The sequence below is a fragment of the Pseudophryne corroboree genome, chromosome 6 (genome assembly GCF_028390025.1).
Source record: "Pseudophryne corroboree isolate aPseCor3 chromosome 6, aPseCor3.hap2, whole genome shotgun sequence".
NCBI classification, from domain to species: Eukaryota; Metazoa; Chordata; class Amphibia; order Anura; family Myobatrachidae; genus Pseudophryne; species Pseudophryne corroboree.
In genome coordinates this window covers 77992347-78017863 of record NC_086449.1, presented here as the reverse complement: position 1 = coordinate 78017863, position 25517 = coordinate 77992347, and the positions used below count along the sequence as shown (strand labels likewise).

At 47.1% G+C, this 25517-nt stretch overlaps 1 protein-coding gene across 3 annotated transcripts in view; it reads right to left on the bottom strand.

Annotated features, from left to right (window-relative positions):
* Positions 1–1880: 1880 nt before the first annotated feature.
* LYL1 (LYL1 basic helix-loop-helix family member) overlaps positions 1881–25517 on the bottom strand; it is an 80834-nt gene continuing 57197 nt past the window's right edge. For all 3 annotated transcript variants that reach the window (XM_063931246.1, XM_063931245.1, XM_063931247.1), the window contains 2 exons: positions 9622–9713; positions 1881–2850 (listed from right to left, as the gene is read on the bottom strand). In XM_063931246.1, the coding sequence (XP_063787316.1) occupies positions 2375–2850; positions 9622–9713 (568 nt within the window). In that variant the 3' untranslated portion in view covers positions 1881–2374. The remainder of the gene's footprint in view (positions 2851–9621; positions 9714–25517) is intronic.

Sequence of the window (25517 nt, the reverse complement as noted above, 5' to 3'; positions counted from 1 at the left end):
AGAAAGAGACAGTGGTGCACAGGGCAACCTGAGGAGCCAAGGGATGAAGAGCACTGAGCTGTGAGTAGGTGAAGGAAATGACCAGGAGCTCTCACTTGTGCAGTATGGAAGACTGCACACCCATTTTCCATGAGGCTATGTGTTCATCCCCATACTGTATGGGGCCCATATATCATGTTATATATCCCTATACTGTATAGAGCCCTTCTGGTGCTGCACTGTTCTGTATTATATAAGACACATAATAAATCATCCAATTTCATGTAAAGCACATGTAACGTCACACTGTCTGCTGTAATGTGTGATAGGGGTTCTACCTGCCGTAATGTGTAAAAGGGGGCTCTACCTGGAGTACTGTGTGACAGGGGACTCTACCTGGTGTAATGTGTAAAAGTGGGCTCTACCTGGAGTACTGTGTGACAGGGGACTCTACCTGGTGTAATGTGTAAAAGTGGGCTCTACCTGGAGTACTGTGTGACAGGGGACTCTACCTGGTGTAATGTGTAAAAGTGGGCTCTACCTGGAGTACTGTGTGACAGGGGACTCTACCTGGTGTAATGTGTAAAAGTGGGCTAAACCTGGAGTACTGTGTGACAGGGGACTCTACCTGGTGTAATGTGTGTAAGTGGCGCGAATGTGCGGCGTAATTTGAATAATGGATACTTCTATGCAACATAATATGAATTGGTATTATTTTGTGGCCATGCCCCTTCCCCATGAAGCCACGCCCCTATATTTTCGGCATGCGCCTCAGGCGCTCACTGGTCCTATTGATGTTTCTTGCACACAGCGCTCAAATGTCTAGTTACGGCACTGCTTATATGCCTTCAGAGGCTGTAGTTTTCCAATGTAGGTTCCCCCCCACCTACTCCCAGAGGGCTGAATAAATACATTTATGAGGATGCAACTTGCAGTTCCTTGGGAATCAGTGACATTGCTGAGACATTACGCTCTTAAGTGAAACTTGGTGCAGCTATTTTACCATCTGAACCCTTATTAATGGGCATTCCTGCATTTACCCTCAGTAACATCAATGCGGCATGAATTCTCCATACAGTTCTTGCCTGCTTGTGGCACCAGAAAGGGAAGATCAAAGCAGTAAGTGCAGGTGGTCACTGGGAGGAATCCGGGAGAATTCATTGCTGTCTGTGGTTCGGTCTCTAAGACATTCCGTGAGAAAAGGCAAATATGGAAGTCTCTTGATGGTCTCCCCGATGCTGTTGTTTACATTTCACAAGCACCCAATCATAGGGACAAACAGCTTGTCATTTATTGTGTAACAATACAAATACATGACCTTTCCAGAATTAGTAGTTTTCAGTAGTTTAGTGGGCGTAAAGCCTGCATCCATGTTATATGAAGAGTGTTTAGGCCTTGACCAGGAGAGCAGTAATGACCTACAAAACAATACTTACCGTATTTGCCGGCGTATAAGACGACTTTTTAGCCCTGCAAAACATGCCACCAAGTGGGGGGTCGTCTTATACGCCGGGGGTCGTCTTATACGCCGCAGTGCCTCCCGATGCACTGCGGCCGCGGTGGGTCATCAGCGTGGCTGTGGCGATACAGGGGTGCCAGCCTTTTCGGCGTGACCGGCCCGTTCTGCTCGGGAAGCAGCGTCGCTCCGGCCCGCCCCTTGCGGTCATAATATAGTAATGTCACTTGGTATTAATAGACTGCTGCTAGTGACAGGGAGACAGGGAGGGCAGACAGGGAGCAGGGACCAATCCAATCAGGCTTTGTATACAGCCAACAGCCAACCACAGTACTGCACCATTGTACAGTACAATACAGTACAATACAGCATAGAAAATGTCCAGCAGTCAAACCCCTATCAACCCTATCATGGCAACAGCAAAAAGAAAGAAATATGATGCAAGTTTTAAACTTAAAGTTGTAGTCTGATGTTCTTTTACGTTTTATTTGGTGTGTGGAAGGTGTGCGGAAGAGGGGGTAGTCTTATACGGTGAGTATATAACAAACTCTATATTTTGAGTGGAAATGTTGGGGGTCGTCTTATACGCCCAGTCGTCTTATACGCCGGCAAATACGGTACATTTAAACCGAAATGGATGCGTAAAAGAAAAATAAAGTTTGTTTAGGCGACTATCATGGCGCCGCCTCTCAGTAGTAATCAAGCTATTCTGTAAACGGTACAGTCATTGAAACACAGTACACACGGCTGATTAAGCAACAAGATGTTGGTATTCTTCTTCTCTGGTTCGTTCATTGATTCTCATGCTGAAATATTTCCTCCTACTGTCCGTTACTCAAAGCTTTGTACATTGGAGGGTGTGTCTGTTCAGCAACATGAAGTTTTGAAGGAGAGTAAGGTATTCATAAAACGACCTCAGTCTCCTCCGTTCTCCAACCCTCACCGACTTCCTCCAATTTCTGACCTGATCATTGAGATTTTTGTGCTTGTCGAGGACGAAACGCTTTCTCTGTCCCCCTCCGACTCCTCTGACTCTACACTGTCTCCGCAACTGCCAGACATCGGAGACACTGTGCACCCAAAGTCCCTGTTTCTCTCCTGGTCTTCCCGCACCTGCATGCTAGGCGCCGGACTGTGACACTCTTTGACTTTCTGGGGCAAATCAGTTTGTGTGAATCTCCTCTTGGGAGGGGATGTTTTGGGAGGAGGGCTGTGCTGGTCCCCCAGCAGAGTGACTAGGAATGTAATGTATCTCATAGCCAAACGGAGAATTTCATTCTTGCTGAGCTTCTTGTCAGGTGGATGGGTGGGGATCAGTTTCCGCAGCTCCGCGAAGGCTCCATTGACATTCTGCTGCCTCCAGCGCTCCCGACTGTTGGTGAAGACACGACGGGCGACTTTCTGTGGCTGTCGTACTGTGGAATGCAAAGAAAGAGTTAAAATAACCAGTATAGCTCACTAATAAAGTCCATAATCACATTTTGTAAGGACACTTTATATAAAGTCGCCCATCAGCCGGAACCCCAACACCTTAGGTCACGCTCATAATATTATTGTCAAATTAATTGAAATAAAAAAGTATGGTTGTAGAGAAATTATGGCCTAAAACTACCTTAGATACAGTCTTAAACATTTTCTAACAAACAAAAAGAGACCATCATCCAAGAAATGGTCTTCATCAGGCCAATACAAATGAACATATTGGAAGCGGATAGGTCAGCATTAACTTTTTTCTTGTATCGTCTAAAGTGGCACCACCCTGCCAGCAAAACCAGACACGCCTAGGTACGATGCACGACACAATTACCCTTAGACATCTATCAAGCTTCCATAATATGAAATAGTAAAATCAAAATGGTGAGAATCAATTCAAAAGATGACCTTATCCTGAGGTCATTAATACCACCTAGATCAGTGGTTCCCAAACTCGGTACTCAAGGAACCCCAACAGGTTAACGTTTTCCAGGTCTCCTCACAGAATCATAAGTGAAATAATTAGCTCCACCTGTAGATCTTTTAAAACGTGTCAGTGGGTAATGAGTACACCTGTGCACCTGCTAGGTGACCTGGAAAACATGAACTGTTGGAGGTCCTTGAGGCCTGAGTTTGGGACTGACCTAGATGAACCGCTTAGAATTAGGGCATCCCAAAAGGCTGAACGGTCTCCAACAATGTGTGCTTAAGCCCAGCATGAACTCCAGAAAACCGAGCCAACGTACATGATGAGTCCTGGGGAAAAAACATATGTGTCAAAGGCAGCAGAAAATTTTGCACAGAAAACAAGAGGAATGGCCAATGATCCAAACCTTTTTTTAGTCAACTCAAGCACCTAAAAAAGGGGAGTGACATAAAATTGTATTGACATAGAAAGTAACAACAAAACCGCAAACATTCCACATTGGAATAACTGCCTGATTCCTATTAACCAACCACTTTGATGTCCTGATACTGCTGAATAGCAGCACCAATCTGAGGAAATTGCATCTTGAAATCACATTGCATACCAGTGACGTGCAGTCAGGGGAGGCAGTCATAATCATTAAAATAATATAAAGAAAATACTTATGACACATATTCTGTGTCATAAGTATATGCGTTAGGCTTTATATTATTTTAATGATTCCTAGTGTCTAAAATATTAGTTTTAAATGAGGTTAGGAGGAACCGCTGTCGGTGCCTCCCGCTGTCAGTGCAAAGGGAAGGAAGCGGGGAGGTGGGACCAAGAATTGGGCAGTAAAAGCCCATTAAAAAATGCAGCTGAAGCGGCACTTAGTGGAAGTGCCTCTTTGACAGGGGAGTGGCAGGGGCGTGCTTTCAACCCATAGCACGCCCCTGTCGCTAAGACTGACCAGCAGCAGCAGCGGTGGAGCGGGAATTAGCACAGTGGAAGGGGAGCTGCGAGTCCCGTATCCCAAGTCTCTGTCCCGCCGCTGTGGAGTGTGAGGCGCGCCTTCCCCTTGTCCCGCCACCGTCGTCCCTACTCAGCCCCTGAGACCAGCTTCCTGCTGCCGCCGGCTGTCTGCTCTGGAGCATCGCCGCAGCTGCCAGCACCCGGACCCTAGGAGAGTGTCTGTGGATGGTGGATGGTGTCCCCCCCCCCCCAGGTGAGTACCAACAACACACACACACACACACACACACACACACACACTCTGGAGTCTGCTGATGTAATGTGTAAAAAGGGGACGCTCTCTGCCGTAATGAGTAAAAGAGGGGGTCTGCCTGCCGTAATGTGTAAAAAAGGGGGACGCTGTCTGCCGTAATGTGTAAAAAAGGGGAACGCTGTCTACCGTAATATGTAAAAAAGGGGGATGCTTTCTGCCGTAATGTGTAAAAATGGGAAGCTGTCCGCCGTAATGTGTAAAAACGGGACGCTGTCTGCCGTAATGTGTAAAAAGGGAACGCTGTCTGCCGTAATGTGTAAAAAAGGGGGACGCTGTCTGCCATAATGTGTAAAAAAGGGGGACGCTGTCTGCCGTAATGAGTAAAAGAGGGGGTCTGTCTGCCGTAATGTGTAAAAAAGGGGACGTTGTCTGCCGTAATGTGTTAAAAGGGGACGCTGTCTGCCGTAATGTGTAAAAAGGGGACGCTGTCTGCCGTAATGTGTAAAAAAGGAGGCGCTGTCTGCCGTAATGTGTAAAAAGGGGGACGCTGTCTGCCGTAATGTGTAAAAAGGGGACGCTGTCTGCCGTAATGTGTAAAAAGGGGGACGCTGTCTGCCGTAATGTGTAAAAAGGGGGACGCTGTCTGCCGTAATGTGTAAAAAGGGGACGCTGTCTGCCGTAATGTGTAAAAAGGGGACGCTGTCTGCCGTAATGTGTAAAAAAGGGGACGCTGTCTGCCGTAATGTGTAAAAAGGGGTACCTAACTCTGATTCCAATGCCCCAACTATTTCAACTCAAGGGCTACCTAAAACACATATTTGCAAAAAAAATAAAATGTTTAAATAAAAAAAATAGAAGTAGGCAGGCACTGTCAGCCTACTTCCATGACATCACAAGTGGCGGTAAGGTTCATCGCCGGACTTTGCGGATCATTATGGCTGCAGTGCCTCACCAGCCAATGACCTCACCGCATGCCACTGGTGCATACAATGTTTAAAGTCCAACCAAAGTGGTATATTGTCAATGGGGTGCTCTCTACATGGATTAGCCATGCACTACTGAATTTAAGTTGAATATCTAAAGCAGTGATTTCTAACCTTTTTTTTACTCGCGGCACACCAAACAATATTTGAAAATTGCCAAGGCACACCATCAGTTCCCCACAGAAAAAGGGAAAAAAACACACACATTGGCCCTTACAGTAAAAAAAAATCCACACATACACTGGCCTACACAGAAAAAACAATCACATTGCTCTCCACATAAATCCTATTGCTCCCCACATGAATTATTCACATTGTTCCCCCCCATAAATCCTATTGCTCCCCAGAGGAGAAATAACATAACAAATATTTGGCCCTACCGGTCAGCTGTCCTCCTCCCTGTCCCTCAGTGGCGGGAGTTGTTCCTAGCGGAGTGCTGCGAGTACTGAGCAGCGGGCGGGCAGGTGTGGATGTGGGTGAGCAAGGAAAGCTGTGGATGCAGACGGGAACTGGAAGATGTGTATGCAGGCGGGTGGGCTGGCTGGGTGGTGAGACGCGGCGGCCGTGACCTATGATATCACACCGCCACGTCATCAAGGCATAGGTCACGGCCGGAGCATGACTGATCCTCTAAGAAGAGCCCGGGCCACTGTACAAGAAGCTGCTCTGGCTCCGCGGCACACCTTGCAACTGGTTGTGGCACACTGGTTGAAAAAGCCTGATCTAAAGGGCTCAATTTCGGGCATTCGGGCCAATATATCGGGTGAAATCGGGCATTTCGGAGGTGTTTCCGATCCGATGCGTGAGGGTCAGATTGGCTCCCCTAGATTGTTAGTGCTGCACTTGTGATATGTCGGTTCCCGCAGGCATGACTGGGATCGCATATGATATATCGCATGCAAAATGTACCAAATCGTATGGAATCGTATGGAACCACTCCCGGGAAGCTCCCGGGAGAGTTCAAGGGAAATCGCCTCCGACTTCTGCCTCAGACATATCGTTGTAGTGTATGGGGCCCTTAAGTTAGCATAAGACAAGGGGGGGTAATTCAGGCCTGATCATTGCTGTGTGTTTTCGCACAGCAGGCGATCAGGTCTGTATGGCGCATGCATATGCACCGCAATGTGCTGGCGCTTCAGACGACTGCACCAGGCATCGGTGCATAGCGACGGGATGGTGCGAAAATAGCGATCGCAAGGTGACTGACAGGAAGAGGCCGTTTGTGGGTGGCAACTGACTGTTTTGTAGGAGTATCCGGGAAAACGCAGGAGGGACCAGGGATATCTAGGGAGGGTTTCTGACGTCAGCTCCGCCCCCGATCATCGCATCGACTGAGTATGTCCTGGGCTGAGCAGAGACTGCACAAACTCATGTTTGTGCAGCTCTCCAACAAATGCGATCGCACACCTGCACACAGCAAATACCCTCCTGCTCTAGGTGGCGACTACCTGATCGCAGGGTTGCAAAAAATGCACCCTAGCAATCAGGTCTGAATTACCCCCAAGGATACTGGGCAGAACCATTGGCGCCGAGAGGGAGTTGAATAGGTACCAGGTCCTGGTTTTGTCTTTTTAATGATTGCTACTTTAAAACATCAGTCAGAATCACATGGAGCCCGTTGATGCTTTCTCAGGCTATTACCTTCACCGCTCTGTCTAATACCCCTTTTACAGCAACGAGGCGAGTCGCAGCTGGAAGCCTGACACGGGTGCTACCCTGCTGTGACACGCCTCAGGCGCCTTTCCCACTGCTGTCTCCAACCCGGCACATTGCTGGGTTGGTGACGTTGCCGATGACACGGCAGTGCTTGAAGATCACATGATCTCCAAGCACCGCCTGTACATTCAATCTGAACAGCACAGCTTGCCGGGTTGAACCCGCGTTCAACCCTGCAAGCTACCCGAGTTGGAATACCGGGTCACTCGACCCAGATTATTCCAACTGGGCTCATTTACACCGCACAGCAACATGTCTTATGCACGCTCATGTGCAATAACCCGTGTTACAACAAGCAGGCGCTGTAAATGGGGTATCACTTATATAAATTCATCAGAATCACGCAAAGAACTTCCCGGCTCAAATTAATAATTAGAGTATTACAGAGCAGCACCTGTGACGCTTATAGGAGCATCTGCCTCTCAATGTTCATCTTTCACAACCCAAATCCTTCCTGCTACTCCATTTATATACCCCTCCTCCACACCTTCAGTTCCCCTAACTCTGCGTCTCTCCGCTGCACTCAGCCCTTTCACTTTTATGTGTTTGACTTCACAGGCTTCTCAGCGGAAGACAAGATTGATAGATAACAGAATCTGCAAACCCACAGGACCACATTTTCCTTGATCCAACCGCCGACACACACACACACACACACACACACACACACACACACACACACACACACACACACACGGGTCCTACACCATGTGGAAACACACAGCCTGCCACAAGAACTGTCTACAGCACACAAGTCCTAGATCCTAAACTTAACTAGATGTAGGAAAGTTCTCATTAATGTTCTAAGCCTTGGGGCGGGATGTATTAAAATACATCACCGCCCCTCGCACCCACCGCAGCGATGCTTCGCATATGTGCTAATATATGTGATTAATATCGCAATGCGGTGACAGAGGCCCCCCACGATACCTGTCAGAAGGTGTGCGGGGGGGGGGTCTCTGTGGGGTCCGTCACCTCCCAGCCCAGGGAGGTGATGTGTGCTGGGAGTCCCTGGGCTCCTCCTCCTCCCCGCTGCAGCCGGAAGGAGAAATGGCTGCGCAGCGGGTGAGGAGGAGGCGGGGGATCGTGGAGCACGCATGCCTGGACACAGGTGAGGGGGGGTTGGCGGGTGCGAAGCTGGGCGGTGGGTGTGACTCTGAGCAGTGGGTGCGAAAGAAGCCTATAGGCTTCTATAGGGTATCGCCATAAAAAGAAGGCGATACCCTCAGTGTCGAAAACCTGGCGGCCGGGTCTTAGTACATATGAAAATGCGGTTAAAAGGGGGTTTTACCGCATTTTCCATTTAGTACATCCCGCCCTTGGAGAGATAAACTGGGCGAAGATAAAGTACCAGCCAATCAGCTCCTAACTGCCATGTTACAGGCAGGGTTTGAAAAATTACAGCTAGGAGCTGGTTTGTTGATACTTTATCTCTGTCCAAGTCTTAGTACATAGACCCTTTAGAGATTACACAGAATACATAACAATGCGTTTCTGTAGCCAATTCCCTTACGGTATAAACATGTTGGCTGGCACACCAAGTGATGGGACTCTAATGTAGAAATGATTGTCTGGGCATAAGACATTTGCTGGTGAAGAATACGGTATACCTGATATACATGGACACAGATAACCATAGTATGATGCTTCTACAAGATGTAGGCAGCCAGGGGCACCTAGTGGGGGGTTCTAATGGCCCATGAAGGCGGAGCTAAGTGTTCTCTTGGTGACACTTTGAAGTATATAATTTGCTAAGAAAAAGTCCCCACACAACTGTGCATGGGTACGATCCCAGTCCAGCAAAATGTCTCTCTGGCCCTGGAAACAGCCTTTATGTGGGCTGAACCAATATTCATGAGTATACGGTCAATCAATTTATAAGGAACAAGGGACAGCGCTGTGGTGCTAACACAGGGGAGCCAGCTCTTTTGTAACGCAGCTTGATTTACTGGCTGAAGGCAGGTTTATTGAGGCTGCTATTTCATCCTTAACGTTCAAATACCCCAGGTAATAACTTAAAAACATAATTTATCTGCTTAAATAAATTGCCGAGAGCACCTTTGTCCTGGGCCCACTATGACAGGTGCGGTGGTAGGGCCCATTTTTAAGCAGTGTGGCCAGTCACCACAAGGTGAAACTAGCCCACCCGCCATTAGAGACCTATCTGACCCTCTATTAGATTAACAGTGTATAATGTGAGTGCACTAGCTGGAACCTGACTATAGAGGAAGGGGTGGGATCCTCAGGTAGTGGGGCCCACCAGGGGTACCTCCCCTGTGCCTCTGTGGTCCAGTCCAACCCTGCATGTCCCTCTCCTCGAGTCTCTTGTATGTAGTTCTGAACTTACCATATCAGAGTTTTGCTAAAACAAAATAGATTGTACCTATGAAGGGAGGTTCAATGATGTCAGCGAAGCTTCTCCTCTTAAATCTCCCAGAAAAGATAGGGATCAGGCTAGTGGCACGGAGGTAAGGACTGAAAAAGAGTAAGGAAATGAGAGCAATTAGTTACTACTGAACTGGACATAACCTGCAAACTTTGATGTTCACAACCTCAACATTTGGACTCCCATGTTACATAGTTACGTAGATCCATGGTAAAGTTAGAAAAGACGCTGGGCCTAATTCAGCATGGATCGTTATTCTGAGAAATTGCAGTTTGTCTGTGAGTATCAAGGCGCCGCCCTGACTTGAAGAAAAAACGGGCCATGCAAAATTGCGAATGCATCGCAGATCGCTATCCACTCGCAGAGGCATACGCAGTTCCCGGAACATCAAAAAATCTTTGCCGTTTGAACAAATGTGATTAGGTCTGAGGCTGCCAGTAATCTGCGACTGAGACGGCCTGGAAGTGGTCTGTGCTGATGTCAGAGACGCTCCCCAAAGGCACCTGGGCACGTCTGCATTTTTTCTAAAACACCCAAAAAAAGTCTAGTTACTGTCCAGAGACGCCGCATTCCTGTCAAACAGCGGCTACATTGCGATTATAATCTGTATCTGTCGCTATTACCCCTCACGCATGCCCAATGCGAATGTTACACATGCGCAGTCGTTCACTAAACTTGCTCAATTTGCGATTTGTCTGAATAGCGCTCTATACTGAATTCCCTCTGGTTCAACCTTTTGAAAATGCTAATTGCTGTGATTTAATGGACAGAAAAACCAAACTCCTCTGTGTGACCATGGCCCTATCTTTTTTGTAAAAATGATATAAAAAGTCACTCTTTTTTTTTTTTATGTTTTTAAATATTTTAGTAAAAAAGAATATGCCTAGGGGGTACTTACCACCCTGGTAGTGCCCATATGTCTTTTTTTTTTTTTGTAAAAAATAGAAATGGTTAACGATACCCTCCACAAAACAATACATACCACAGCAGCAAGAGATTCCCCCCCCCCATCCCCTTCTTTGGCCATAGAACCCCCATAGTGGCATTAGTTTCTCCCCCCTCATACAGAATGATGTAGAGCAGGCCTTGGGGGGCTGATTATCAGTTCCCCAGTTGATCACTGCGTAATTAGACAAGTCTTTGCATTGACCTTATATAATTTATATTTAAGGTGCCTTTTGTTCAAAAGTAAACAAGCTTAATTTTTTTATTCATCACATAATCTGTTCCCTTTAGTAATGATGTTGATGCATCTGAATTAGAGATGTGCGACGGGCACCTTTCGTGTTTTGTGTTTTGGTTCTGGTTCCATGCTCGTGTTTTGGTTTTGATTTTTTTTTTTGCCAAAACCACCCTTTCGTGTTTTGGTTTTGGATCTGGATGATTTTTTAAAAAAAACATAAAAACGGCTAAAATCACAGAATTTGGGGGTAATTTTGATCCTACGGTATTAGTAACCTCAATAACATTCATTTCCACTCATTTCTAGTCTATTCTGAACACCTCACACCTCACAATATTGTTTTTAGGCCAAAAGGTTGCACCGAGGTGGCTGTATGACTAAGCTAAGCGACACAAGTGTGCGGCACAAACACCTGGCCCATCTAGGAGTGGCACTGCAGTGTCAGACAGGAGGGCAGATATAAAAAAAGACCCCAAACAGCACATCATGCAAAGATGTAGTGTCAGACAGGTTGGCAAACTACTCCCCAAACAGTACATGATGCAAAGAAGAAAAATAAGTGCACCGTGGTTGCTGTATGACTAAGCTAAGCGACACAACCACCTGGCCCATCTAGTAGTGGCACACAGTGGCTGAATGTCGAAAGTGGCCCGCAATTTTTCAGTCCACTGACAGCATCTCCTGCACGCCCCTGCGATTTTTCAAAAATTCTGCAATTGGTGGACTTATACGGCAGTACCCCTGGACTAATACAGCAGTACCCCTGGACTTATACGGCAGTTTCAGACAGGATGGCACTTTGAAAAACCATGCTCCAAACAGCACATGATGCAAAGATGAAAAAGAGGCGCACCAAGGTTGCTGTATGACTTAGCTAAGTGACACAAGTGTGCGGCACAAACACCTGGCCCATCTAGGAGTGGCACTGCAGTGGCAGACAGGATGGCACTTAAATAAACTAGGCCCCAAAGAGCATATCATGCAAAGAAGAAAAAGAGGTGCAATGAGGTAGCTGTATGACTAAGCTAAGCGACACAAACAATTGGCCCATCTAGGAGTGGCACTGCAGTGTCAGACAGGATGGCACTTCAAAAAAATAGTCCCCAAACAGCACATCATTCCAAGAAGTAAAAGAGGGCAATGAGGTAGCTGTATGACTAAGGTAAGCGACATAAGTGTGCAGCACAAACACCTGGCCCATCTAGGGTTGGCACTGCAGTCCCACTGCACTAATGGCGGATACCAGACGCACGTCTAACACCAGCATAGTTGTTATGGCCTCAGTAATCCGCTTTGTAACAGGGTATGTATATATACGGCAGTACCACTGGACATATATACGGCAGGATCACTGGACTGGACTTATACGACAGTACCACTGGATTTATACGCCAGTACCACTGGAATTATACAGCAGGATCACTGGAATTATACGGCAGGATCACTGGATTTATACGGCAGTACCGCTGGACATTTACGGCAGTATCAATGGACATATACGGCAGTATCACTGGACATATACGGCAGTATCACTGGACTGGACTTATACGCCAGTACCACTGGAATTATACGGCAGGATCACTGGAATTATACGGCAGGATCACTGGACTTATACGCCAGTACCCCTGGAATTATACGGCAGGATCACTGGAATTATACGGTAGGATCGCTGGATTTATACACCAGTACCACTGGAATTATACAGCAGGATCACTGGAATTATACGGCAGGATCACTGGAATTATACGTCAGGATCACTGGATTTATACGGCAGTACCACCGGAATTATACGGCAGGATCACTGGAATTATACGGCAGGATCACTGGAATTATACGGCAGGATCACTGGATTTATACGGCAGTACCGCTGGACATATATGGCAGTATCAATGGACATATACGGCAGTATCACTGGATTTATACGGCAGTACCACTGGACATATACGGCAGTATCACTGGACTAGAATTATACGTCAGTACCACTGGAATTATACAGCAGGATCACTGGAATTATATGGCAGGATCACTGGAATTATACGGCAGTATCACTGGATTTATACGGCAGTACCGCTGGACATATACGGCAGTATCAATGAACATATACGGCAGTAGCACTGGACATATACAGCAGCACAGGGACACCACCACTGGACTGATGCAGTACAACACAGCACCACTGCAATGGACTGGATTTATACAGCAACACTGGACATATGGCAGCAGAGGACACCACCACTGTGACTGGACTGATGCAGCACAACACACCACCACTGAACTGATGCAGCACAACTAATGATGAGCGGGTTCAGTTTCTCGGAAACCGAACCCCCCCGAACTTCACCCTTTTTACACGGGTCTGAGCCATACTCGGATTCTCCCGTATGGCTCGGTTAACCCGAGCGCGCCCGAACGTCATCATCCCGCTGTCGGATTCTCGCGAGATTCGGATTCTATATAAGCAGCCGCGCATCGCCGCCATTTTCACTCGTGCATTGGAAATGTTAGGGAGAGGACGTGGCTGGCGTCCTCTCCGTTATTGTTGAACTTGATTGTGCATTATTGCTTAATTGTGGGGAGGACTGGGGAGCAGCTGTATAATATAGGAGGAGTACAGTGCAGAGTTTTGCTGATCAGTGACCACCAGTTATCCGTTCTCTGCCTGAAAAAAACGCTCCATATCTGTGCTCAGTGTGCTGCATATATCTGTGCTCACACTGCTCAATTGTGGGGACTGGGGAGCAGCTGTATTATATAGCAGGAGTACAGTGCAGAGTTTTGCTGACAGTGACCACCAGTATACGTTGTCTGCCTGAAAAACACTCCATATCTGTGCTCAGTGTGCTGCTTTATTGTGGGGACTGGGGACCACCAGTATAATATTATATAGGAGGAGTACAGTGCAGAGTTTTGCTGACCAGTGACCACCAGTATATAATATATAGCATTACGGTACAGTAGGCCACTGCTGTACCTACCTCTGTGTCGTCATTAAGTATACTACCCATCTAGATTCTATACCTGTGGTGCATTTCAGTTGTGCAGTTTGCTGACACAGTGACCACCAGTATATATAGCAGTACGGTACGGAAGGTCACTGCTGTACCTACCTCTGTGTCGTCATTAAGTATACTATCCATCTACATTCTATACCTGTGGTGCATTTTAGTTTTGCAGTTTGCTGACACAGTGACCACCAGTATACTATATATAGCAGTACGGTACGGAAGGCCACTGCTGTACCTACCTCTGTGTCGTCATTAAGTATACTATCCATCTACATTCTATACCTGTGGTGCATTTTAGTTTTGCAGTTTGCTGACACAGTGACCACCAGTATACTATATATAGCAGTACGGTACGGAAGGCCACTGCTGTACCTACCTCTGTGTCGTCATTAAGTATACTATCCATCTACATTCTATACCTGTGGTGCATTTTAGTTTTGCAGTTTTCTGACACAGTGACCACCAGTATACTATATATAGCAGTACGGTACGGAAGGCCACTGCTGTACCTACCTCTGTGTCGTCATTAAGTATACTATCCATCTACATTCTATACCTGTGGTGCATTTTAGTTTTGCAGTTTGCTGACACAGTGACCACCAGTATACTATTTATAGCAGTACAGTACGGAAGGCCACTGCTGTACCTACCTCTGTGTCGTCATTAAGTATACTATCCATCTAGATTCTATACCTGTGGTGCATTTTAGTTTTGAAGTTTGCTGACACAGTGATCACCAGTATATATAGCAGTACGGTACGGAAGGCCACTGCTCTACCTACCTCTGTGTCATCAAGTATACTATCCATCTACATTCTATACCTGTGGTGCATTTTAGTTTTGCAGTTTGCTGACAGTGACCACCAGTATATATAGCAGTACGGTATGGAAGGCCACTGCTCTACCTACCTCTGTGTCGTCAAGTATACTATCCACCCATACCTGTGGTGCATTTCAGTTGTGCGCAGTATATATAGTAGTAGGCCATTGCTATTGATACTGGCATATAATTCCACACATTAAAAAATGGAGAACAAAAATGTGGAGGTTAAAATAGGGAAAGATCAAGATCCACTTCCACCTCGTGCTGAAACTGCTGCCACTAGTCATGGCCGAGACGATGAAATGCGATCAACGTCATCTGCCAAGGCCGATGCCCAATGTCATAGTAGAGAGCATGTAAAATACAAAAAACAAAAGTTCAGTAAAATGACCCAAAAATCAAAATTGAAAGCATCTGATGAGAAGCGTAAACTTGCCAATATGCCATTTACGACACGGAGTGGCAAGGAACGGCTGAGGCCCTGGCCTATGTTCATGGCTAGTGGTTCAGATTCACATGAGGATGGAAGCACTCATCCTCTCGCTAGAAAAATGAAAAGACTTAAGCTGGCAAAAGCACAGCAAAGAACTGTGCGTTCTTCTAAATCACAAATCCCCAAGGAGAGTCCAATTGTGTCGGTTGCGATGCCTGACCTTCCCAACATTGGACGGGAAGAGCTTGCGCCTTCCACCATTTGCACGCCCACTGCAAGTGCTGGAAGGAGCACCCGCAGTCCAGTTCCTGATAGTCAAATTGAAGATGTCACTGTTGAAGTACACCAGGATGAGGATATGGGTGTTGCTGGCGCTGGGGAGGAAATTGACAAGGAGGATTCTGATGGTGAGGTGGTTTGTTTAAGTCAGGCACCCGGGGAGACACCTGTTGTCCGTGGGACGAATATGGCCATTGACATGCCTGGTCAAAATAGAAAAAAAAATCAGCTCTTCGGTGTGGAATTATTTCAACACAAATGCTGACAACAGGTGTCAAGCCGTGTGTTGCTTTTGTCAAGCTGTAATAAGTAGGGGTAAGGACGTTAACCACCTCGGAACATCCTCCCTTATACGTCACCTGCAGCGCATTCATCATAAGTCAGTGACAAGTTCAAAAACTTTGGGTGACAGCGGAAGCAGTCCACTGACCACTAAATCACTTCCTCTTGTAACCAAGCTCCTGCAAACCACACCACCAACTCCCTCAGTGTCAATTTCCTCCTTACCCAGGAAAGCCAATAGTCCTGCATACCATGTCTCTGGCAAGTCTGACGAGTCCTCTCCTGCCTGGGATTCCTCCGATGCATGCTTGAGTGTAACGCCTACTGCTGCTGGCGCTGCTGTTGTAGCTGCTGAGAGTCGATCATCATCCCAGAGGGGAAGTCGGTAGACCACTTGTACTACTTCCAGTAAGCAATTGACTGTCCAACAGTCCTTTGCGAGGAAGATGAAATATCACAGCAGTCATCCTGCTGCAAAGCAGATAACTCAGGCCTTGGCATCCTGGGCGGTGAGAAACGTGGTTTCGGTATCCACCGTTAATTCAGAGGCAACTAGAGACTTGATTGAGGTACTGTGTCCCCGGTACCAAATACCATCTAGGTTCCATTTCTCTAGGCAGGCGATACCGAAAATGTACACAGACCTCAGAAAAAGAGTCACCAGTGTCCTAAAAAATGCAGTTGTACCCAATGTTCACTTAACCACAGACATGTGGACAAGTGGAGCAGGGCAGAATTAGTACTATATGACTGTGACAGCCCACTGGGTAGATGTATTGCCTCCCGCAGCAAGAACAGCAGCGGCGGCACCAGTAGCAGCATCTCGCAAACGCCAACTCGTTCCTAGGCAGGCTACGCTTTGTATCACCGCTTTCCAGAAGAGGCACACAGCTGACAACCTCTTACGGCAACCGAGGAAGATCATCGCAGAATGGCTTACCCCAATTGGACTCTCCTGGGGATTTGTGACATCGGACAACGCCAGCAATATTGTGCATGCATTACATCTGGGCAAATTCCAGTATGTCCCATGTTTTGCACATACATTGAATTTGGTGGTGCAGAATTATTTAAAAAACGACAGGGGTGTGCAAGAGATGCTGTCGGTGGCCCGAATAATTGCGGGCCACTTTCGTCATTCAGCCACCGCGTACAGAAGACTGGAGCACCACCAGACTGTCCTGAACCTGCCCTGCCATCATCTGAAGCAAGAGGTGGTAACGAGGTGGAATTCAACCCTCTATATGCTTCAGAGGATGAAGGAGCAGCAAAAGGCCATTCAAGCCTATACATCTGGCCACGATATAGGCAAAGGAGGGGGAATGCACCTGACTCAAGCGCAGTGGAGAATGATTTCAACGTTGTGCAAGGTTCTGCAACCCTTTGAACTTGCCACACGTGAAGTCAGTTCAGACACTGCCAGCCTGAGTCAGGTCATTCCCCTCATCAGGCTTTTGCAGAAGAAGCTGGAGACATTGAAGGAGGAGCTAAAACAGAGCGATTCCGCTAGGCATGTGGGACTTGTGGATGGAGCCCTTAATTCGCTTAACCAGGATTCACGGGTGGTCAATCTGTTGAAATCAGAGCACTACATTTTGGCCACCGTGCTCGATCCTAGATTTAAAACCTACGTTGTATCTCTCTTTCCGGCAGACACAAGTCTGCAGAGGTTCAAAGACCTGCTGGTGAGAAAATTGTCAAGTCAAGCGGAACGTGACCCGTCAACATCTCCTCCTTCACATTCTCCCGCAACTGGGGGTGCGAGGAAAAGGCTAAGAATTCCGAGCCCACCCGCTGGCGGTGATGCAGGGCAGTCTGGAGCGAGTGCTGACATCTGTTCCGGACTGAAGGACCTGCCAACGATTACTGACATGTCGTCTACTGTCACTTCATATGATTCTCTCACCATTGAAAGAATGGTGGAGGATTTTATGAGTGACCGCATCCAAGTAGGCACGTCAGACAGTCCGTACGTATACTGGCAGGAAAAAGAGGCAATTTGGAGGCCCTTGCACAAACTGGCTTTATTCTACCTAAGTTGCCCTCCCTCCAGTGTGTACTCCGAAAGAGTGTTTAGTGCAGCCGCTCACCTTGTCAGCAATCGGCGTACGAGGCTACTTCCAGAAAATGTGGAGAAGATGATGTTCATCAAAATTAATTATAATCAATTCCTCCGTGGAGAAATTCACCAGCAGCAATTGCCTCCACAAAGTACACAGGGACCTGAGATGGTGGATTCCAGTGGGGTCGAATTAATAATCTGTGAGGAGGGGGATGTACACAGTGAAAGGGGTGAGGAATCGGAGGATTATGATGAGGTGGACATCTTGCCTCTGTAGAGCCAGTTTGTGCAAGGAGAGATTGATTGCTTCTTTTTTTGGTGGGGGCCCAAACCAACCAGTCATTTCAGTCACAGTTGTGTGGCAGACCCTGTCGCTGAAATGATGGGTTCGTTAAAGTGTGCATGTCCTGTTTATACAACATAAGGGTGGGAGGGCCCAAGGACAATTCCATCTTGCATTTCTTTTTTCTTTCATTTTTCTTTGCATCATGTGCTGTTTGGGGACAATTTTTTTGAAGTGCCATCCTGCCTGACACTGCAGTGCCACTCCTAGATGGGCCAGGTGTTTGTGTCGGCCACTTGTGTCGCTTAGCTTAGTCACACAGCGACCTTGGTGCGCCTCTTTTTTCCTTGCATCATGTGCTGTTTGGGGACAATTTTTTTGAAGTGCCATCCTGCCTGACACTGCAGTGCCACTCCTAGATGGGCCAGGTGTTTGTGTCGGCCACTTGTGTCGCTTAGCTTAGTCACACAGCGACCTTGGTGCGCCTCTTTTTTTCTTTGCATCATGTGCTGTTTGGGGACTATTTTTTTGAAGTGCCATCCTGCCTGACACTGCAGTGCCACTCCTAGATGGGCCAGGTGTTTGTGTCGGCCACTTGTGTCACTTAGCTTAGCCATCTAGCGACCTCGGTGCAAATTTTAGGACTAAAAATAATATTGTGAGGTGTGAGGTGTTCAGAATAGACTGTAAATGAGTGGAAATTATGGTTATTGAGGTTAATAATACTATGGGATCAAAATGACCCCCAAATACTATGATTTAAGCTGTTTTTTAGGGTTTTTTGTAAAAAAAATACCCGAATCCAAAACACACCCGAATCCAACAAAAAAATTTTGGTGAGGTTTTGCCAAAACGCGTCCGAATCCAAAACACGGCCGCGGAACCGAATCCAAAACCAAAACACAAAACCCGAAATATGTCCGGTGCACATCACTAGAGTAAATCAGAGTAAAACCGAACCCACACATCTCTACCAAATACCCAACTCACTGAGCAATTTGATCCTGCAAAAGAACTATGAGATAGATAACTATATGACGCGACTTGTACTTTGTACAAATATAATCAGCATTGCAGTTGAGCAGATTTATGTAGTGTGCGGCCACACATCCAATCCCCTGCAGCCACACACTACATAGATCTGCTCAGCTAGAATACTGATCATTTTTTCACAAAGGACAAGGTGGGCTTCAAATAGTTAGAACTCTCTAGCTTTCTGTGCAGGGTCAGAAGGCTCATTGAATAGAGTGTCTAACTGCAATGCCACAGATGATGGGTTCTTATCTCGAGTATGTTAGCATTTTGAAATGTAATAAAGGACAGTGTGACTGAACTACAAAGAGCTCTTAGGTTAAGGTCATGAATGTTGTATAAGTATTAGCGTATTGGCCATAGAGCTCACACAGGAAGATTCCTGGTAGGCTGATGTGTCTGTGGGGCCTGTTTTGTGTGTTATCATGTGTCCCCACCACTAGTGATGAGCGCCTGAAATTTTTCGGGTTTTGTGTTTTGGTTTTGGGTTCGGTTCCGCGGCCGTGTTTTGGGTTCGACCGCGTTTTGGCAAAACCTCACCGAATTTTTTTTGTCGGATTCGGGTGTGTTTTGGATTCGGGTGTTTTTTTCAAAAAACCCTAAAAAACAGCTTAAATCATAGAATTTGGGGGTCATTTTGATCCCATATTATTATTAACCTCAAAAACCATAATTTCCACTCATTTTCAGTCTATTCTGAATACCTCACACCTCACAATATTATTTTTAGTCCTAAAATTTGCACCGAGGTCGCTGGATGACTAAGCTAAGCGACCCTAGTGGCCGACACAAACACCTGGCCCATCTAGGAGTGGCACTGCAGTGTCACGCAGGATGTCCCTTCCAAAAAACCCTCCCCAAACAGCACATGACGCAAAGAAAAAAAGAGGCGCAATGAGGTAGCTGTGTGAGTAAGATTAGCGACCCTAGTGGCCGACACAAACACCGGGCCCATTTAGGAGTGGCACTGCAGTGTCACGCAGGATGTCCCTTCCAAAAAACCCTCCCCAAACAGCACATGACGCAAAGAAAAAAAGAGGCGCAATGAGGTAGCTGTGTGAGTAAGATTAGCGACCCTAGTGGCCGACACAAACACCGGGCCCATCTAGGAGTGGCACTGCTGTGTCACGCAGGATGGCCCTTCCAAAAAACCCTCCCCAAACAGCACATGACGCAAAGAAAAAAAGAGGCGCAATGAGGTAGCTGTGTGAGTAAGATTAGCGACCCTAGTGGCCGACACAAACACCTGGCCCATCTAGGAGTGGCACTGCAGTGTCACGCAGGATGTCCCTTCCAAAAAACCCTCCCCAAACAGCACATGACGCAAAGAAAAAAAGAGGCGCAATGAGGTAGCTGTGTGAGTAAGATTAGCGACCCTAGTGGCCGACACAAACACCGGGCCCATTTAGGAGTGGCACTGCAGTGTCACGCAGGATGTCCCTTCCAAAAAACCCTCCCCAAACAGCACATGACGCAAAGAAAAAAAGAGGCGCAATGAGGTAGCTGTGTGAGTAAGATTAGCGACCCTAGTGGCCGACACAAACACCGGGCCCATCTAGGAGTGGCACTGCAGTGTCACGCAGGATGGCCCTTCCAAAAAACCCTCCCCAAACAGCACATGACGCAAAGAAAAAAAGAGGCGCAATGAGGTAGCTGTGTGAGTAAGATTAGCGACCCTAGTGGCCGACACAAACACCTGGCCCATCTAGGAGTGGCACTGCAGTGTCACGCAGGATGTCCCTTCCAAAAAACCCTCCCCAAACAGCACATGACGCAAAGAAAAAGAAAAGAAAAAAGAGGTGCAAGATGGAATTGTCCTTGGGCCCTCCCACCCACCCTTATGTTGTATAAACAAAACAGGACATGCACACTTTAACCAACCCATCATTTCAGTGACAGGGTCTGCCACACGACTGTGACTGATATGACGGGTTGGTTTGGACCCCCCCCCAAAAAAGAAGCAATTAATCTCTCCTTGCACAAACTGGCTCTACAGAGGCAAGATGTCCACCTCATCATCATCCTCCGATATATCACCGTGTACATCCCCCTCCTCACAGATTATCAATTCGTCCCCACTGGAATCCACCATCTCAGCTCCCTGTGTACTTTGTGGAGGCAATTGCTGCTGGTCAGTGTCTCCGCGGAGGAATTGATTATAATTCATTTTAATGAACATCATCTTCTCCACATTTTCTGGATGTAACCTCGTACGCCGATTGCTGACAAGGTGAGCGGCGGCACTAAACACTCTTTCGGAGTACACACTTGTGGGAGGGCAACTTAGGTAGAATAAAGCCAGTTTGTGCAAGGGCCTCCAAATTGCCTCTTTTTCCTGCCAGTATAAGTATGGACTGTGTGACGTGCCTACTTGGATGCGGTCACTCATATAATCCTCCACCATTCTTTCAATGGTGAGAGAATCATATGCAGTGACAGTAGACGACATGTCCGTAATCGTTGTCAGGTCCTTCAGTCCGGACCAGATGTCAGCATCAGCAGTCGCTCCAGACTGCCCTGCATCACCGCCAGCGGGTGGGCTCGGAATTCTGAGCCTTTTCCTCGCACCCCCAGTTGCGGGAGAATGTGAAGGAGGAGATGTTGACAGGTCGCGTTCCGCTTGACTTGACAATTTTCTCACCAGCAGGTCTTTCAACCCCAGCAGACTTGTGTCTGCCGGAAAGAGAGATCCAAGGTAGGTTTTAAATCTAGGATCGAGCACGGTGGCCAAAATGTAGTGCTCTGATTTCAACAGATTGACCACCCGTGAATCCTTGTTAAGCGAATTAAGGGCTCCATCCACAAGTCCCACATGCCTAGCGGAATCGCTCCGTGGTAGCTCCTCCTTCAATGTCTCCAGCTTCTTCTGCAAAAGCCTGATGAGGGGAATGACCTGACTCAGGCTGGCAGTGTCTGAACTGACTTCACGTGTGGCAAGTTCAAAGGGCAGCAGAACCTTGCACAACGTTGAAATCATTCTCCACTGCGCTTGAGACAGGTGCATTCCACCTCCTATATCGTGCTCAATTGTATAGGCTTGAATGGCCTTTTGCTGCTCCTCCAACCTCTGAAGCATATAGAGGGTTGAATTCCACCTCGTTACCACTTCTTGCTTCAGATGATGGCAGGGCAGGTTCAGTAGTTTTTGGTGGTGCTCCAGTCTTCTGTACGTGGTGCCTGCATGCCAAAAGTGTCCCGCAATTCTTCTGGCCACCGACAGCATCTCTTGCACGCCCCTGTCGTTTTTTAAATAATTCTGCACCACCAAATTCAAGGTATGTGCAAAACATGGGACGTGCTGGAATTTGCCCATATTTAATGCACACACAATATTGCTGGCGTTGTCCGATGCCACAAATCCACAGGAGAGTCCAATTGGGGTAAGCCATTCCGCGATGATCTTCCTCAGTTGCCGTAAGAGGTTTTCAGCTGTGTGCGTATTCTGGAAAGCGGTGATACAAAGCGTAGCCTGCCTAGGAAAGAGTTGGCGTTTGCGAGATGCTGCTACTGGTGCCGCCGCTGCTGTTCTTGCGGCGGGAGTCCATACATCTACCCAGTGGGCTGTCACAGTCATATAGTCCTGACCCTGCCCTGCTCCACTTGTCCACATGTCCGTGGTTAAGTGGACATTGGGTACAGCTGCATTTTTTAGGACACTGGTGACTCTTTTTCTGAGGTCTGTGTACATTTTCGGTATCGCCTGCCTAGAGAAATGGAACCTAGATGGTATTTGGTACCGGGGACACAGTACCTCCAACAAGTCTCTAGTTGGCTCTGCAGTAATGATGGATACCGGAACCACGTTTCTCACCACCCAGGATGCCAAGGCCTCAGTTATCCGCTTTGCAGTAGGATGACTGCTGTGATATTTCATCTTCCTCGCAAAGGACTGTTGGACAGTCAATTGCTTGGTGGAAGTAGTAAAAGTGGTCTTACGACTTCCCCTCTGGGATGACCATCGACTCCCAGCAGCAACAACAGCAGCGCCAGCAGCAGTAGGCGTTACACGCAAGGATGCATCGGAGGAATCCCAGGCAGGAGAGGAATCATCAGAATTGCCAGTGACATGGCCTGCAGGACTATTGGCATTCCTGGGGAAGGAGGAAATTGACACTGAGGGAGTTGGTGGGGTGGTTTGCGTGAGCTTGGTTACAAGAGGAAGGGATTTACTGGTCAGTGGACTGCTTCCGCTGTCGCCCAAAGTTTTGGAACTTGTCACTGACTTATTATGAATGCGCTGCAGGTGACGTATAAGGGAGGATGTTCCGAGGTGGTTAACGTCCTTACCCCTACTTATTACAGCTTGACAAAGGGAACACACGGCTTGACACCTGTTGTCCGCATTTCTGTTGAAATACCTCCACACCGAAGAGCTGATTTTTTTGGTATTTTCACCAGGCATGTCAACGGCCATATTCCTCCCACGGACAACAGGTGTCTCCCCGGGTGCCTGACTTAAACAAACCACCTCACCATCAGAATCCTCCTGGTCAATTTCCTCCCCAGCGCCAGCAACACCCATATCCCCCTCATCCTGGTGTACTTCAACACTGACATCTTCAATCTGACTATCAGGAACTGGACTGTGGGTGCTCCTTCCAGCACTTGCAGGGGGCGTGCAAATGGTGGAAGGCGCATGCTCTTCACGTCCAGTGTTGGGAAGGTCAGGCATCGCAACCGACACAATTGGACTCTCCTTGTGGATTTGGGATTTCGAAGAACGCACAGTTCTTTGCGGTGCTACTACTTTTGCCAGCTTGAGTCTTTTCATTTTTCTAGCGAGAGGCTGAGTGCCTCCATCCTCATGTGAAGCTGAACCACTAGCCATGAACATAGGGCAGGGCCTCAGCCGTTCCTTGCCACTCCGTGTGGTAAATGGCATATTGGCAAGTTTACGCTTCTCCTCCGACAATTTTATTTTAGGTTTTGGAGTCCTTTTTTTACTGATATTTGGTGTTTTGGATTTGACATGCTCTGTACTATGACATTGGGCATCGGCCTTGGCAGACGACATTGCTGGCATTTCATCGTCTCGGCCATGACTAGTGGCAGCAGCTTCAGCACGAGGTGGAAGTGGATCTTGATCTTTCCCTAATTTTGGAACCTCAACATTTTTGTTCTCCATATTTTAATAGGCACAACTAAAAGGCACCTCAGGTAAACAATGGAGATGGATGGATACTAGTATACAATTATGGACGGACTGCCGAGTGCCGACACAGAGGTAGCTACAGCCGTGGACTACCGTACTGTACTGTGTCTGCTGCTAATATAGACTGGTTGATAAAGAGATGTAGTAGTATGTATGTATAAAGAAGAAAGAAAAAAAAACCACGGGTAGGTGGTATACAATTATGGACGGACTGCCGAGTGCCGACACAGAGGTAGCTACAGCCGTGAACTACCGTACTGTACTGTGTCTGCTGCTAATATAGACTGGTTGATAAAGAGATGTAGTAGTATGTATGTATAAAGAAGAAAGAAAAAAAAACCACGGGTAGGTGGTATACAATTATGGACGGACTGCCGAGTGCCGACACAGAGGTAGCTACAGCCGTGGACTACCGTACTGTACTGTGTCTGCTGCTAATATAGACTGGTTGATAAAGAGATGTAGTAGTATGTATGTATAAAGAAGAAAGAAAAAAAAACCTCGGGTAGGTGGTATACAATTATGGACGGACTGCCGAGTGCCGACACAGAGGTAGCTACAGCCGTGAACTACCGTACTGTACTGTGTCTGCTGCTAATATAGACTGGTTGATAAAGAGATGTAGTAGTATGTATGTATAAAGAAGAAAGAAAAAAAAACCACGGGTAGGTGGTATACAATTATGGACGGACTGCCGAGTGCCGACACAGAGGTAGCTACAGCCGTGGACTACCGTACTGTACTGTGTCTGCTGCTAATATAGACTGGTTGATAAAGAGATGTAGTAGTATGTATGTATAAAGAAGAAAGAAAAAAAAACCTCGGGTAGGTGGTATACAATTATGGACGGACTGCCGAGTGCCGACACAGAGGTAGCTACAGCCGTGAACTACCGTACTGTACTGTGTCTGCTGCTAATATAGACTGGTTGATAAAGAGATGTAGTAGTATGTATGTATAAAGAAGAAAGAAAAAAAAACCACGGGTAGGTGGTATACAATTATGGACGGACTGCCGAGTGCCGACACAGAGGTAGCTACAGCCGTGGACTACCGTACTGTACTGTGTCTGCTGCTAATATAGACTGGTTGATAAAGAGATGTAGTAGTATGTATGTATAAAGAAGAAAGAAAAAAAAACCTCGGGTAGGTGGTATACAATTATGGACGGACTGCCGAGTGCCGACACAGAGGTAGCTACAGCCGTGAACTACCGTACTGTACTGTGTCTGCTGCTAATATAGACTGGTTGATAAAGAGATGTAGTAGTATGTATGTATAAAGAAGAAAGAAAAAAAAACCACGGGTAGGTGGTATACAATTATGGACGGACTGCCGAGTGCCGACACAGAGGTAGCTA